The sequence below is a fragment of the Vespa crabro genome, chromosome 2, assembly GCF_910589235.1.
Source record: "Vespa crabro chromosome 2, iyVesCrab1.2, whole genome shotgun sequence".
Classification (NCBI taxonomy): domain Eukaryota; kingdom Metazoa; phylum Arthropoda; class Insecta; order Hymenoptera; family Vespidae; genus Vespa; species Vespa crabro.
The window spans coordinates 22,454,993-22,472,734 of NC_060956.1; the positions used below are offsets into that span (position 1 = coordinate 22,454,993).

The 17,742-nt window shown below is 39.4% G+C and overlaps 1 protein-coding gene across 7 annotated transcripts in view; it reads left to right on the forward strand.

Moving 5' to 3' along the window:
* The window catches only part of LOC124433007 (RNA polymerase II elongation factor Ell-like), a 52,319-nt gene extending 34,639 nt beyond the window's left edge, over positions 1-17,680 (forward strand). For 6 of the 7 annotated variants that reach the window (XM_046982486.1, XM_046982487.1, XM_046982490.1 and 3 more), the window contains 8 exons: positions 2,886-3,010; positions 3,567-3,683; positions 4,275-4,598; positions 4,704-4,774; positions 4,871-5,080; positions 5,170-6,436; positions 6,557-6,734; positions 6,933-17,680. In XM_046982486.1, the coding sequence (XP_046838442.1) occupies positions 2,886-3,010; positions 3,567-3,683; positions 4,275-4,598; positions 4,704-4,774; positions 4,871-5,080; positions 5,170-6,436; positions 6,557-6,734; positions 6,933-7,157 (2,517 nt within the window). In that variant the 3' untranslated portion in view covers positions 7,158-17,680. Of the gene's footprint in view, positions 1-2,885; positions 3,011-3,566; positions 3,684-4,274; positions 4,599-4,703; positions 4,775-4,870; positions 5,081-5,169; positions 6,437-6,516; positions 6,735-6,932 lie in introns of all 7 variants that reach the window. The other variant, XR_006944409.1, reaches the window with a different exon arrangement.
* Positions 17,681-17,742: the final 62 nt, after the last annotated feature.

The window sequence follows — 17,742 nt, forward strand, 5'->3', positions numbered from 1 at the left end:
TCATCATATTTCGTATGCTCCAAGCAAAATTACAGAGCTATCTTTTTTTCAATCGGACAAAATCGAGACGCGATAGCGCAGCTATCCTGTCTGATACCCTCTTAGGCAAACGTCCTTTCAACTCTTCGTGTTCCATCCGTGTTTGACGTCTCTTTCCTTATTAACGACACCGACCGTTAACGAGCCGATATTAACGGAAAGCGATATAAACGTTTAATTGCTACGTCGAACGAGACGTAGATGTTTTCTTCGATTTTCGGAAGAGACCCGAGAGAGAGCCGGACAAGTTTTCCTTTGTATTTCGATCCGATTGGTTTCTACGTGTCTCTCGATTTAATGGGTTATCGTGCCGCCGTTGCGTTCCTTGATTCCCTGCCTGATTCTCAGGCGCAGACGCGCAAGCCTCGCGGACTTTCACTCAGTCCGCGCGATTTATTTTCTGTCATTGTGTACGCGAATCGAACGTTCGGCCCTTCCTCGCTTAATTAGCGAGGAAAGTACTCCTCTTCTTCTTCTTTCCTTCTATCTTTCACTTTCCTCGAGAGATCAAAGCGATATATATATATATATATATATATATATATATATATATATATATATATAAAGTGCGTAAATGAAAATGGCATTTTTGGAATAAGCATTCAAATCGACGAGGAGAGTGTCTACTCGGTGCGCCCCTATAAACGTCCTTGTGCCCTTTCATCCCAAGTCGAGGACAATCGCGCACGCAGCTCTCCGGTGCCGCTCGAGTTCGTTCGTGCGCTTATCTTTTCTTTCCTTTTCCCTCTTGTACTTAGTTCAGGATAAGATCGGATGCGGGTGTGCGAATTTCAAAATACTCTCTCTCTTTCTCTACCTTCCATCTATATTCTCTTTTTTTTTTCAAGTACGATACGAGCCTTAATATTTTTTCCCCCTTAATTATATCCCCGTCGAACGTCGTAAAAAAGACAAACGACATTTTAAGCAAGTTTTCAATGTCCAAAGGGGAAGAATCAATGGACGTGATGTGTGTGCATGCAGAGGGTGGGAGGAAAAGATATGACGCAAGTGGATGACGAAAGCACGGTCGAGATGAAATACGAAGCCTCGGGTATACCATAAGTCTTTTATCATCGAGTACAAGCTACAAACCTATTTCTCCCTCCCCGTTCTTTCTACCGCAAGCAACGATCTGGTGGTTTCGTTGAACGCGCCTCTCGGATTTATTTCGTATATTCGTCGTTCGTCCGTTCCGCGTTTGCGCGCAGAAAAAAGCATTGCTCGCAGAGACAAGCTCTCGACGTTGCGAGCGAGCGGTGAAAGTTGTCCGTCGACGGGGGACAATCGCACAAGTATCTCGTTTAAAAGTCCGTTTTAAAGAAACAGCGAACGATGAAAAACGGTACGACCGTTTTGTTTGGACTAGAAGAGTTCTCTCAAACTTTTTTCATTAAAAGTCGTACGTTTGGAAATGAAATCGAATTGACGCATAGCTTTTCTTTCCTTTTATCTTTTCTCACGAGATTCGATCGGCGGCGGCTCGCTGCTTTCTAGGCGGCGCTACCCGCGTTCACGAGAATGTCACGTAGTAGCCATGCGTCTAGGATAGTTTCGTGGCCTTTGGGACCGAAATAATTCAAAGCTGGCACGGCGAGAATAGGTGGGCGTTTGCCACCTCTCGCTAATCGCGACCACTCGCGAACGAACGTTTACTAAGGAGTCGAACATTTTTTACACCGATCGAAAATTCGACTTTCGCCTCGGCATACATAAATTTATTTCCTAATAATGTTTTCGATTGCATTCGATTATGCGCCGCCGCCGCCGCCGCCGCCGCCGACGACGACGATAATATCGATCAATGATATCGATCAATTATATCGATCAATTATATCGATCAATTTCGAAAGTAGACGCACTTCGGACGGCCGCGCAATGAAATTGAAACGACGAGCGCTCCCAGCCAGCAGCGCGCTCCCTTCACAAAACTTTCATATCGCGCGTTCCCGCGCGATTCGACCTTTCGTTTAAGAGAGACCGTTCGACGATAGAGGGGGAGGCCCCCCCTGGCCTCGATACGTAAATTCCCGTGAGAGAAGCTCGAGACACCGAGCTGCTTCCCTCCTCTTCCCCCTCGGCTTCGCTCGAATTTGAAAGGAGCCTTCCAACTCTTTTTTATCCATTTCGTCCATTTCGTCCATTTTATTGTCGATCGAGGCTTATGCGCCGCATAATAATATAATAAATTTGATAAGAGGCGCGCGCGCTTTTGGCCGATATAAAAGGGAAAAAAAGGAAAGAGGAGAGAAAGAAAAAATATCTTCAGGCGCAATTTCTCAAATGTCGAGGTGCCATTACGAACTCCTCGAGTTCTCTTGGCAGGACGAGAATGTTGCGGGAGAGAAGGGAAGGAGAGAAGAGAAAGGAAAGATGGGGAAAATAGGGGCCTCGTACGATCGACTCTTGCGAAATCGTCGCTCGTTCCGAGTTCACCCAAGACAAGAGGGAGGGAGGAGAAAGAGATTGACTTTCGAAGAAATTGGAATCGACATGGAGGGAGAGAGAGTATACAGTGGGAATAAAGTAAAATCGATTCAAGTCTGGCACTCTCTATCGAATCGATCTTTTTCAAAGAAAGAAAAAAAACAAAAACCAGCTCTCCGCTCGAATTGATTGTCATATTAAATGCCCCGCATTAAATGCCACGTGTCGTAGCTTTGGAAGGTATGTCACAGAGATTTAACGTCCGTAGAGAAAGAAAGGATACATCTCAATTCGATATCTTACCTCGCCTTTTTGCAAATTCAACATTTAGCCTTCGAAAATAATCCTCCGTTATTTTCATCGCACCGAACGAACGAGACGATAGTTGATCTACACTTCCTTTTTCTTCTTTATTTCAGCAACTGTCGTTCCCATCCACGCAATCTAGCCATGGCTCGGCGGGTTTTACCTTCAGCCTGTCCGGCAATCAGGACATCGAGGGTCCTCAGGGTGGCTTCGAGTGCATTCAGCAAACAGGTCCAACGTGAGTATCGCATTGTAATTCTCTGCATTTTTTTCGAAAATATTTGGCGAGTAGGAAAGGTGAAATGGTTTGTACGTTTCTAAAACGGACTTTCTCCTAAATGAACTTTCGAGGATTGAACGATTAACCAAGTTAACCATTGGCCAAAGAGAAACGTCATAGAGAGGAAAAAGATGAACGATTTAAGATGGCAATATAGACCGAAGGAGCATTTCGACGGAACCTATCGAGGAAAGATCTCTCGTAAAAGAGCTAATAATAAAAAGGAAAATACAAAAGCGTTTTATCTCCTTAATACCTTAAAATTAGACGTAGGCCCCAAACGTTTTGTTAGAAAGCGTCTCCTCTTTTGAAAATCTTTCATGATTTATTGAACAATTAGAAAGTATATTTTATGAATCTTTGCCCTTGCCGAAGAAGGTACCTATATACCTGCTCTTCAACTTTATACCTGCTCTTTATTAGCTGAAGTTCAATAAATTTCAGCCGATAACACTGCAACTCGGTAATATTTTCTTTCGGCTATATCTATGCACATTTTTCATTGTTTATTCAGGAGTCTGGAAAGCCTCGGAGCGTTGCCATGTAAAATGCGGATACAGGCGAACGACGATGTCTACGAGACAACTAGACATCGAATGGCAGTGGCAGAAGAAAATAATAAGAATAAATGGTAAGTAGTCGCATAGGAAAAAGGTAAAGGGCATAGGAAAAAGGGACCGTAGTTTCTCCTTCGTGAGCTCTGATGAATTCTCGGAGAGAATATAACGAATATCATCATTCTAGAGGGGATATAAAAGAATATTTATAATGTTTACTTTGAATTTTCAAAATCGATAATGAGACAGAGGCCTTAGTGAGGCGACGCGCGAACACCTAATTTCTTTAACGACGGAACCACGGCCAAGGCTAAGAGCGCCTCACAAGTGCAACCGTTCGTCACGGTTGAATCCTCGATCGAGACTTCCCCCACTTCCCCGATGAAGAGAGCGCAGTGCTTTATTGTGACCTGACGGTGTTAGCGCGAGAAGCGCATTGCGTAACGTAATAAAGAGTTCGTCCGGCGCGTTGTTGAAACTTGGATGCGACAAATGTCCGTTTCTCTCAGCTAACGATCGCATCGCGACCCTTTTTCCTCCTCCTCCTCCTCCTCCTCCTATGGATGTCGCCGATATCATTGACGCGTAAAAATACGGCTTTTATTCGTTATTTTGCAAGAATTACAAGAGGCCTTATAGTGAGATTTCTTTCTTATAATTCGTAGCACCAGGGTGATCAAAGCGAACGGACCGGACATCGGTCGAAAGGTCAAGGTTAAAAGTACAGGAAGAACGATACCAACGGCGTCGAGCAATCCGAGACATCGGGAACCGTCGTCGGCATCCTCGTTGTCGTCATCGTCGTTGTCGTCGTCGTCGTCGTTGTCGTCGTCGTCGTCGTTGTCGTCGTCGAACGTTCCGCCATCCTCCATCGGCGGTAATCAATCGAGATTGTCTTCCACCTACAAACCGGCTCCTAGCAGTAATCCATCGATCGTTCGTAATCAACCGGAGAAAAAGGTCTCCGACATTATGCGAAGACCTCTCAAGTACGTTTCTTCTTCTCCGTATACGCCATTAATAATACGTCAGATCTTTTTCTCCGTACTAATAACCGTTATAACGTTCCCTTTCGTTCCGTTTCTATTTTCTAGAGAACGGCTGATACACCTACTTGCTTTGAGACCATACAAGAAACCCGAGTTGTACGATCGCATCAGCAGAGGTAAAGAAAAGATACACCGCGGTTTATTTCAGATCAAAAATTTACATCACCACGATCATCTCTCCATTTTATTCTCCGTTAATCACGATCTTTTAGAAGGAATAAAGGAACGCGAACGCAGTAGCATGACAACGATTCTGAAGCAAGTCGCCTTCATGCGGGACAACACGTATCATCTGCATAGGTACGTTTGGAACGACGTCCAGGAGGATTGGCCGTATTACACGGAACAGGAAAAGGCCATGCTAAAGAGGAGAAAACCTCAGAACCTTACGCCACCCGGATCCAGCGATGGTGGTTCTAGCGGTACGTAGCAAGTACGCGGTACGATGAATTTTACCTGGATCTTTTATTACAATTTATAATAATTTGAATATTTATGTAAAATGTCGTAGGTAGCGGACAATCACCAAATTCCGTTCATCCGGGTTCGCCACCGGCAATAACCGGGCCACCGCCGAATCTTCTTAACAAGAGACCTGGCTATTATCAGGGTAACGACGGTCTACCAACAAAGAAGCCTCGAATATCGCATTATAAAAAGCCCGAGCCTAGCTCGAACGCATCCTCGTCTTTGTCTTCCACTTCTTCCAAAGCCGGCGAGAGCGGAAGGACGACAGGTAGTGCTGTTAGTGGTGGTGTCGTTGTCGGTGCCGGTATTGGTGGGAATGCCTCTAACGGTAGTGGTGGTAGTGGTAGTACTAGTGTAGGTACTAGCGGTAACGCTGGTTTATTTGATGTCTGGGACCAGAGACAGCAACAACAGCAGCAGCAGCAGCAGCAGCAGCAGCAACAGCAGCAACAGCAACAGCAACAGCAACAGCAACCACAACGCGAACGCCGTGCCGATTATCGGGCCGAAAGAACATCGAATAGTGAAGTGTTACGAGGTAGCGGAAGCTACGTCAACGGCAACAAAACTTGTTCAATGACGATAAATAACATCGGCGACGCGAGCAATCAAAGCGACTCCGTTATCTCGAGCAGCGAGAGCAATACCATGAACGTCAACACCGTCAGCCATAATTCCCATAATAGTCTAACTCATAATAATTCAACGTGCAACAATCGTAATCACCACGGTGTTGGTGCCGCCAGTGGTGGTAATAGTGGTGGTGTTAGTGGTGGTGTTAGTGGTGGTGGTGGTGGTAGTAGTAGTGGTGGTGGTGGTGGTGGTGGTGGTGGTGGTGGTGGTGGTGGTGTTAGTAGTGGAGGAGGAGGAGGAGGAAGCGGCGGCGGGCCTGTTAGCAAATCGATCCCAGCCAGTAGTGAAAATAGCATTGGTTCGAGTGTAGATCATATTGCGCGCAACGTTGCTAATTCCACGAGCGGTCCAGGAAACATCGCTATGGGTGGAGTTAGTGTTGGTTCTGGTGGTGGTACCAATAGTACTAGCGGTGGTTACAGTGCTATACCAAACGGTACGATCAACGAGCGAAAAGACAGAAGCGATCGGGTTCGCGGCGATAGAGAGAGAGAATCAAGAAAGAGGAATAGTGCCAGCAACGGCGGCACCTCCCTCTCGACCACGGATCATAATCTCGTCAATCTTCCTGTCTCCGAGTACAACGATAATGCCGATGATAACACCGTCACGACGTCCACGTGCAATGTCGATTCGCCGGAAAGCCACAAGTTTACCGACTACCCTAGCTACCTCGCGTAAGTTACTTAGCGTGCCGCTCTTCTCTCTTTCTTTCTTTCCTTCTTTCTTTCTTTCTTTCCTTCTTTCGATCTCGCAGATTGATGATCTTCTTATCGCACGATTTACGGTTGCGACAGATATTATACGACAATAAGCAGCCTGGAACAGAGACGACGTTATAAAGCTGAATTTAACGCGGACTACGAGGAATATAAAAGATTGCACGCTCAAATGGCGATGGTCTCGGGACGTTTCAAGCAATTGGAGGAGCGCCTGAAGGAAGAGGAAGCGATGGGCAATATAGAAGGATGCAAGGTAAATATCAATTTTCTAATGAAACCGGATTGCGAGGAATGAACCGGCGGCTAGATAGATTTATTACGTACGTTTGCTTTCTTCGTACACGGCGGGTACACACCTTCATCTTTTATTCGCCCTTTCTACCTTTTCTTATGATTTCTTTCTTTCTTTTTTTTTTTTTTTTTTTTTTCTCTCTCTTCTTCATTTTTCTAGGAGGTCAAACGGCAAATTCTTATGGAGTATAACGAAACAAAGCGCGATCCGATGCAAAGGGAGACGAAACGTCGCTTCCATTATCTGCACGAAAAGTTGAGCCATATAAAGAGACTGGTTCTAGAGTACGATACGCTAAACAGTAGCGGAAGTATGATGCTCATGACGATGATGGCCAACCGCAAGATGGGTGATACAGGCGAAATGGATACTATACATTACTGACATACGATGAAAAGGCCGGCTTTCTTTGACTACGTCTGTTCTCGGTTGTCGGTACGCTACAGTCGCGACTTGGTCGTTGTCGCAGAATTTGCATTTTCTCGGCAAAGTTGCAAGGCTGAACTTCTTAACGGTCCTTATGGTTCCTGGATTAATTATCGCCGAAAAACTAAACTTAACTGAACTGAATGGGGGTTGCGCGACTCGAAAACGAATGCCGCTCGACGAATCTTCCTGCCCGTACTGCGAGAATCGATGGGAGAACGCGTTTCCAATTTTATTCTCCAACTTTTCGACTTTCTCCGTTTGCGCAGAGAGCACATTGCGATGAGCTAACTGTCGAACTGGCGTTTTAAATTCGACCAATGCTAAGCTTCTCGGTTTATCGCAGATTATATAAAACATGAAAAGGCTGACGACAATCGGTACGTTTAAAAGGCAAAGATGCAAAATTAAAAAGAAAAAAAAGAGAAAAAAAAGAAAAGAAAGAAAAAAGGAAAAAAAAAAAAAAAGAAAAAAAAGAAAAAAAGAAGTAATAAAACGAGAGAAAGGGAGAGAAAGAAGTGATCGACTAATATCTCGAAGAGCGGGCGTTGTGCGGTAGCGGTGAGTGGGGACGGCCGAAGATCTTTCCAAATGCTCGCGTACGTTGCGAGATAAGTAAGTACACACATATATGTCGAGTTCAAAGCTCGCACCTCCTCCACGGCCACGACGACGCAACTTGGAAAAGTCAAAGTATGACGGGGCAACGAAGAGAGTAGACAGTGAGAGAAAGAAAAAAGTAGTTTTAATTCTAACGAAAAGTTACTTTACCGTGCGCACGCGTCCAAGTGTGTCGTCCAGTTTAAAAGTGTTAGGTATAGATTAAAAGAAAAGAAAAAGAAGAAAAAGAAAAAAAATATAAATCTAAAATCGCGTGAAGATAGAAGAGAGGGTCCAAGAGGTACTCTTGGGTTGATCACGTGCCAAGCGTTCTCAAAACTGCATATTCTTCACCTTTCTGTCGAAAGGGAATGAAAGAGACAAAGAAAAAGGAATAAAGAAATGGACGAAAATAAATGCGCAGGAACATCGTTTACGAGCTACTAGTGCACGCGGATCTCCCAGGATTCATATACATTTATATTACGACCGTATATGCTCGTACTTTCTTTAGGACAGATAGGTGAATAGACGGAGAGAGGAAAAGTGCAAAAGGGGGGAGGCCGGTTGGGTTAGGGAGACAGAGTACGTGGAGGTTAAAAGGAGAGAGAAAGAAAAAGCATGAGAATCGTTGAGATGATTCGTCGTAGACGATCGAATTGTATCGTGCACATTACATATCGTGCATAGAAAAATCAGCATTTTGCCTTGGACAGATCGTAGTATAATCGAAGCTTATTGTGATCGCTTAAAGTTACAGAATCTATCTTATTGTATATCTTTTACGATTAACTCCTGATACATAATGCATTTTATCTTATCGTTAGATACTATGCGCGTCCACGATTTGACCATTTCTTTCGCGTCCATATATACCTATATATAAAACTTTCTTCGTATTATTATTGTTAAAACGCATAAAGATTTCTTCTTACGTTAGATCTTGTAAGTAATCCTGTTTTCTTAGAAGTAATTGTTTCCAACGTTTTTGACTTAGAAGAGAGATAGTTTGTTGCTTTTTTCTCTACTTTATGGACCTGTTTTTATAATATTACGACGGGAGATGCAGCATATGTATATATATACATGTATATACATACATACGTACATGCGCGCGCGCGCACACACACACACACACACACACACTCACACACACACACACACACACATACACACATATATGTGTGTGTGTGTGTGTGTGTGTGTATGCATGTATGTGATAGAACCCACGAATAGCATGTTATGCGCGTCACATAAGCATGAGCGACAATCGGTGTATTGATTCTCTTTCCCGTTTAAATCTGAGGTATTCCCAGCAAGGTATTTTACCGTTTATCCCTTGTTTAGGAAATAAATTCTTTACAGCTTATTTTATTTTGTTACATTTTTATAACCTGCGCATATGAAATATACAAGAAAGAAGAAAAATCCAATCCCCTAAACCGTAAGATTATAATTTATTGAGGATCCCTTTATGCGAAAGAAAATAATAACGGCCAAAGGTATGCCTAAAACTATTAGGACGGGAAAGACGATTGTTTGTTGTTGCTCGTCGTATTCTTTGTTCTCGATAGAGCCATGTAAAATCGACCAAACCGTCCTTCCAGAGCTCCAGGGACAAGAAACAGCTTAGTAAATGTCTATTATATCTATGACAATTGGGAACAACTATTTTCTGCTACGATGCTTCTGTCTATACAAAGAATAGAAAGAGAAAAGGCAGTGAACATCATTGGAGAAAAAGAAGCCATCTGTGCAAGCTCAATCGCCTTATCCTCCGCTTCCAAATGCACTGATTTTATTTTGGAAAAATACATGCATACATACATGCATATATGTGTGTGTGTGTGTGTGTGTGGGTGTGTATGTATGTATGTATGTATGTATGTATGTATGTATGTATGTATGTATTTTTATATATATATATATATAATTCTCCCTTCTATTAGTTATTTGGACCATTTCCTTCGAACGTTGCCAAGTTATAACTTTGCATTGCATTTTTGTCATCGCGTCATTATTTCCGTCTTCCCTTATTTAAAGGTTCGACTGACATTCCCTTTTTTCCAATCATCTTCGTTTCTTCTTTTGATGGAAGTAAAAAGAAGAATACACTTGTAATCGTAAATCTAAGATTCTCTATTCTTACGAGAAAAAGTGTTGTGATATAGCACCCACTTTTATCGTAAAAGATTCACCCATGAAAAACGAATTAGCTTTGCTTTATTTTACAGAAACAAACACACACACACACACACACACACACACATACACGACACAGAAGCAGATGCGAAGAAGCAGTACAGAGTCGAACACGACGCTTATGATCCTCACACGATGGAAATATGTCCAGTTTAGGAGAGTTACTAATTTAGGATATCATGTGAAATGATATTTACTCGATTTAACTTCCATTCGTATTAATTTAATCCGTATCTACTTAATCGTTAATTTTATAATACCATACGAGAAAGCAAAGAATTTTAATTTAACCTTCTAAGCCTGACAACAAAAATTTTATATTATTTCAGTTGTCTTGTTTGTATATCCTGATTTTTGTTAACGTATTATTTGGTATATTAAAAAGCAAAGAGAAATATTTTTATTGATTAGTACTCTAAAGATTTGTTTCTTATTATAACGACGGTTGAGCGTAGTTCGATAAAGAGGATATTGTTGTTTGTACGCGTAAATACACAAGACTAACTGCCCGATGAAGAGGATAACTTAATGCCAATAGAGAATATCGTATGGCACAGCGTTGACGAGAACACTTTGTTAACTTTACTTGCAACAAGAATCAGGAGAAGAAACACGATATGATATATACATATATACACACACACACAGACACACACACTCACACACACACACACACACACACACACACATATATATATATATATCATAAACTATTTTTATATATAAACGTACATATTCCCCAGAGATATGAAACTAAGAACGTGTGTGTGTTCGTAATATAAAAAATATAAAATCTGGAAAAAAGTAAAAAAGATCAGAACTTTATAAGTTGTAATTAAAGGTAAAGGAATTGGTTAATATATTTCATTGTTATATATAAATTGGATATTATTATATATTGCTATTTGTAGATATTTAGGAGTTCTGTTTTTTTTCCTTGCTCTTAACGTGCATTTAAGAATGTAATAAAAATAAAATCAAATATTAATTTGTGCGTTTCTTTACTTTTCAACACTCTCCGTTCTTGTTGCGGAAATTTCGATTTAATCGAAACCCTAATTGTCGTTTTAAATTCGATCGCTTGCATTTCAAATGTTAATAAAGAAATCTCTATAATGACCATTGCTCTATTAATTCTTTCTTATCGTTCACATGCTGTGTCATACATATCGAATTTTGTACTAATTTTGAGGCTCGGGACTGACATAAGATCTATGCGGATCAACGAGCAAGATTTTGTAGTTACCAAGTTGTACCATTCAATGATTTCTTTGTAAATATTATTGTAATTAATACTTTTATTCTCTGAAGATAATTTCGTTGATAGAGATATACATACATACATACACACATATAAATAAGATAATTTTCTCTCTCTCTTTCTCTCTCTCTCTCTCTCTCTCTCTCTCTCTCTCTCTCTTCCCCCTCCTTTCTCTTCTTCTTTCTCTTCTTCCGTACATGTACATACACGCGTATATTACGTGCCTGCGTATACCTACGTATGTATGTTACGTTGTATGCGAATTGTCAGAGATGAATAATAATTAATTTATAATCTACGAAAGAGAAAAACAGTGCCAAAGGGCAGATCATCTTAGAGAAGCATTCGGTAAAATAGAAAATAATACAAATTTTGTATGCGCTATTTATGAAAAGAAAAAATGCACGACCAATGGACAGATTAAGGAATTCTTTTTACGAATAGCATTCTATAACTTTATCGAAAAATCATTAGATGTAAGAGAAATATTGTTTCTTGAAATTTTGTCTTTTGATGTTATTACGAAGATGGAATTGCTTTCGGAAATTTATTTAACGTTGACAAAAAACAATGCACTGTTTCTTTCTTGGAGATGTTTATTACTTTACGTTCCCTTTGGATATTATTTTCTCTTATTCTGATTAGTTCTATCGATCTTTCATATTTTTCGATTGAACAATACAGTATATATGTGCAATTGCGAATATTCGTCGGTTCATGTTTGTTCGACGATGGTTTCGCCAAAAGAAACTTATGCCTTCGAAACGAATCAAAACGTATTATAAGATTGAAATATTTTCATCAAATTATAAATTTAACCAATCGCAATTGATTTTTCCTTATTTGAAAATCATATCCTTTCCCTTTCTCTCCCCTCCCCCTCTCTCTCTCTCTCTCTCTCTCTTTCTCTCTCTCTCTCTCTCTCTCTCTCTCTCTCTCTCTCTCTCTCTCTCGTATATATTCAAAAGTTAAAACTACATACGTGAGAAACAAAAAGAGAGAACAAATACGTAGCACTTATTTTAATCGATTGTTAATAAACTCAAATCAAAATCTTGACCGAAAACGATCTGACATCGTTTAAGAGTAACTCCCGAATTTTCTGTTTTTCTTTTATCCTCGGAAACAATCTCGATGTTTCCACAAACGTTTGTATTTTAAATTCGCGTCGAAATCAAAATACCAAAATATTCGTCGCTATAGTGAAAAACAAAAGAAAGAAACGAAGATGATTTGCAAATTCACGTTTTAGTTTTTCTCGCAGAGTGTATATGAAGTGTCTTATAATATAAAAAAAGGAAAAAAAAAGAGAAAAAGTAAAAGAAAACAATACAATATTACGATACGCTAAATACTGCCTGAATAGTGTCTCGTTATCAGCGTTGAAGTATCGTTGAGTGATCGTAATCGCATAGACTTAATATAAACGAAAGTAACATCGATGAGAAAACATACAAATCCTATTGGCGTCTCTCTTCCTCTCTCTCTCTCTCTCTCTCCCCCCCTCTCTCTCTCTCGCTCGCTCGCTCGCTCGCTTTTTCTCTTTCTCTCTTTCTTTTCCACCATTTCCTATCAAGACGCATATACATTTACGTAATTTACCCATTGAAAGGTGAAAAAATCCAAGTGCCAATTGTAATGAAGCGTGAATAAATGACTATAGATATTATATATACATACGTATACACATACATCTCATGTGCATTATTTCATACGCGAAAGTTAATGACGCATCAACAAAGGTTGTAAACGAGGAAGGAAGTTCGAAAGAGATGACATTTCTATGTTGGATTGGCATGGTTGAAGCGATGATTAGAAGTAAAAAATGAATGAAAAAAGCTCGAGCCTCTTTCCTCGAACGGCACAAGTGCCGTATGATAATCGAAAATAAAAAATGAACGTATTGTCTAAATGAATTTTTAAAAGAGTTGCGTTATCGTGTCTTACAAAAGGACTTTGTATAAAAAGAATAAATATCGCGTAGATTTTAAATCAAGTACCATTAGTTTTATAGATAGGCATTGTCAATATTTGTCCTTCTTTTTTCGTTATTTTACCTATGTTTCTTCTTTCTCCTTTCGCTGCATATTGTTTTGCCTTTATTCTCTCTCTCTCTCTCTTTTAATTTCATCGATTTAATCATCTAAATTATCGCTTTTTCTTATTTCAAATCCTATTAATATCGCTTGATTCTACATCCCTCTCCTTTCATTTTATATCTTTATATATACTTTTATCTTTCGTCCAATACGCACACGATGTTGAACGTTGATCTATGCATGTATCAAACATTTGGAGTAAAAATCAAACGAAACGTTCAACCTTTTTGAATATAACAATAAAAAGAATTGCTAGCAAAAGATGGACGACGATGGAGACTAGAAAAATAAATGGAAAACTTTAGTACTTTAAATCGAGTACGGGACGTCTAATTGATGATTCCCTCTATTATTATTATTATTATTATTATTATTATTATCATTTTTATTATTATTATTATTATTAGCAATAGTAGTAGCAGTAGATGTAGTAGTAGCAGTTGGAATAGCAGTAGCAGTAGTGTAGTAGTAGTAAATATAATCTTCCGTATCTTCTTTTCTCAAACGACAGGCGTGCTCGTTCCGCTGACGGGTTTTACTTTTTCTAGAAATGGAATATGAGAGAGTGAGAGGGAGAGAGAGAGAGAGAGACATGCATGTCCGTTTTTATATCGCGCGTAGTACTATACTTTTTGACTGTGATGCTAGAGATTTTGTTATACATAAAAATCGCCCGTGTACATTTCGTTAATTTCGTATGTACATTTCGTTTGAGATCGAGTATGAATGTGATGGAACGTTATAGATGAAGAAAAAAGAAATGAAATTGGGTAGGAGAGAAAGAGCGATAGAATAGAAAAAGAGAAGGAAATTTTAAAACAATGTTGTTGTCTCTTTCTCTCCATTACTGAAATAATTTTTTGCGAGATCGCGCAAGAATATTGCCTCTATATGTTGATATCATTAGGGATGATTGAACGTGCTAAATTCGAAACTCTTCTCTCAAAATAATCATTGGTAGAAGAGAAAGCAAAGAAGGAAGAGAAAAGGATTCCCCGCGCGTTCTTCGATCATCGTAGTCGGAAGATTAATCAAGATTTCTAATAACGAGTAAAGTTTTTCTTGTTTTATACTCTACAAAATGTATCACGCATTTCAGCCGGTAGAGCGATGATCGATGTCGCAACGTCAAAACATCAAGAGCCATTACGCACTGTCGACCAGTCGCTTGCGATTTGCTCGACGAAAGACGAAAAATCAGCCGACCAAATGAGTCCCCCGTGAATCCCTCGTGTTTTCGTAATGGCCGCGATCAGGTGCTTGCAAGTTCATATATTCTTACGAATTTAGAAATTTCTGGCGATTTAGTCGCTAACGCCTGGTCTAGACTGCGTAACGGCAAAGAGTAGAGTCCATAATGTGCTCGCGCGCGCGTGTGAGAGAAAGAGAGAGAGAGAGAGAGAGAGAGAGTAAACGAAGAGAAAATAAAAGAGAATCGACGTGGCAGCTATTATTATTACGTATATATATCATAATTGTTATTTGAATGTAGGTTATTAAACAACTAACTAATAAAGATAGCGTTGAAAATGGCTTGGGAAAAGAATGCAGCAATGTGACGCATAATGACGTTAAGATGATAATGAAGGAAAAGTCAGGTTTGATTTCGCTAATCCTCCATTCTCATCGTATAACTTTGGAATAATTAGAGCGTTGAAAATTGATGAAAGGATTTTCGTGTATTTAGGATTGATATAGGGATCAACTAGAGAGCAAGAAACTCGTTAAATATAGCAGCAATCGGTTTAAAACGATTATAAGGTGCGTGTAAAAATGCTTGCGTTTTGTGTGTTACTACATTATTTATTATTCACATTTCTTAATAACATGAGATATTTCACCATGATCAAAAAATGATGTCGTCTCTTTGATCCAATAGAATTCTTATCCTCGTGGCTTATCCTCGTACGATATCTCTTTCACATAATCTCTCTCTATCTACGTATGTATTTACACACGTATGTACATATTAGATACATACTTTGTGTAGGTGAAAATAATAAGTGAAAAGTAAATAACTTTGAGATTCTTCGCATGGATTATGATTCAATCGGTTGCATTTCTATTTGCAATAGAAATACGAAAAGAATATATCGCCAGTGACACGATGTCACGAAAATCGGTGATCACATCTACATCGATCTTTTAGCTAAGTTCTTTGACATGATGGGTGCTCTCGGGTTGAATGGAAATCACAGATAACGATATAAAACACTATTGTAGAATTTCTATTCTATTTCTGTCGCGACGAACGTTGGACGAAAGAGAACAAAAATTTTCACGCCTTTCCTTGCGTATTTCTTTTCTCTATTCTTTCTTTTTGTTTTCTTTCCTTTTTATTTTTCTACGGCTGGCGACGACGATTCAAGTATTTTTGACGTTACCCTGTATAAATATATAAACGATGTACCGGCGATTCTTTTATTGCTCACCTCGACAAAGGCTCGTATATTCATTATATAGTTGTATATTTACAATTATTACCTATATATTTACAGTGAATGTATACATATATATATATTATATTCACTAATTACAAGTAATACAAAACAAAAGAGACACGGATAAAGTGGAATTATATTGTTGGCTAAATTGAGTCGAACGTTTTCGACTCGTTAGAAATGTCTTCGGGAAAGAGCGGAAAAGTTCGCCGTATAGAGTGAACTTACGTTTCTTGGTTTTCTATCTTTTTCCTCTATATTTCTCTCTTACTCTTTCTTACTCTTCTTTCGTAGAACGTAGGGAAGGTGAAAAAACTGATGCTTTTGGCGTACAAGCACGATTTTCATTTCATCTATTTTACGCAGATTTTATATGTGTGTTTTATATTTTATATATATATATATATATATATATATATATATATATATATATATGTATAATATGTGGAGAGAGAGAGAGAGAGAGAGAGAGAGAATGGAGTTCGCAAACGATCTATTACAAGTCGTCGAGAAAAGTCGAGCGAATACGTGCCTACGAAGGAGAGAAAAGAAGATACGACATATGCCTAGATCAACGTGGTCGATATTGTCTCGGCTTCTCATCTTTTTCCGTTCTTTCTTCGGTCGGTGCCTCGCGTTTGAACTTATCGCGTGCTTTTATTTTATTCGGGAATCGTGCATGTTACGTGAGAGTATCGAATGAAAAATCGCAAGAAAAAAGGAGAAGGAAAGAGAGGAGGAGGAGGAGGAGGAGGAGAGAAATCAGAAACGTGCTGCGATTACGATGAGTCGAATACGACCAATGATTGTTACGTTGACGATGTGCTTACGGAGGAGTATAGTATAAAATAAAGTGTATTTTAAGGATAGATCGAGCGAGGGAATTCACGTTTAAGTTTATGATAACGAGTTACGCTGCTGAATGTGGTTAGTGCGTATGAAATACAGAAATAAATAAAGGAAGAATTAGGCGTATACTACTTTAATCTACACCAAGCACGACGTTCTCGAATTGAATTCGTTTTCTTTTTCTTTTTTTTTTTTTTTCTTTTTTGTCAGAAGAGGCGAAAGAAAAAAAGCGTCAAAATGGTGGACGATCAGTCGCGACATATTCGAATATCGATAGTATCATATCGTCCCAGATGATTTCCGTCCCAAGATGGGCAATAATTACATCGACGCGCCTGAGAAAATAAGAATTTCTGTCCTTTGTTACTCGGAAAAAAGCTCGGAAGAAAGGAAAAAACGAAAGAAATAAATTAAAAAATAATATAAATAAATAATAAAAAAGAAAAAAGAAAATCCGTCGTATCTCTAGGCGCGTCGTATTTTTGAAAGGAGTGCTCGATACTTTATTTCTTGTCGTCCGTCATTCTCTCGTTTTTCTTCAAAACTGTCGCAATCACCATTTCAATCTCCTTTTTATTTTTTACCGTGGAAGACGAACGCGGAACGAATCGTAGAATTCGTACCGTCGGTCCTTCGTCGTCTATTCCGAAAAGTTCCATCCAAAAGTACAGGAACGCGGCGCGCGCGTGCGCGTTCGCGTTCGGTACTCCCGCCTAACACGGGTAGCCGACAATGAGTTAAAATAATGTAGATTATTCGAGAGACTTGCCAGTTTCGTTGCACAGTAATACACAAAACACAATGTAGGTTCAGAGGGAATAAAAAAGAAAATATATTAGCAAGAAATGTTGATGCGCGCTACGAAAGGAAAATCTATAGATTACGGATTAACGAATGAGTTGCGTAGCTACGTATTTGAAAAAGTTTCACGAGATATCGATGTGTATGTATATATTTTAAGTTTGTATTATAACTCTCCCCACTTAATTTGTATGAAATGGAGAATATCATTAAAATGATGAACGAAAATATGTGGATACCGTCTTCATCATACAACCCGTTATCCTAAATCGATCGTTTTGTTTTTTCTT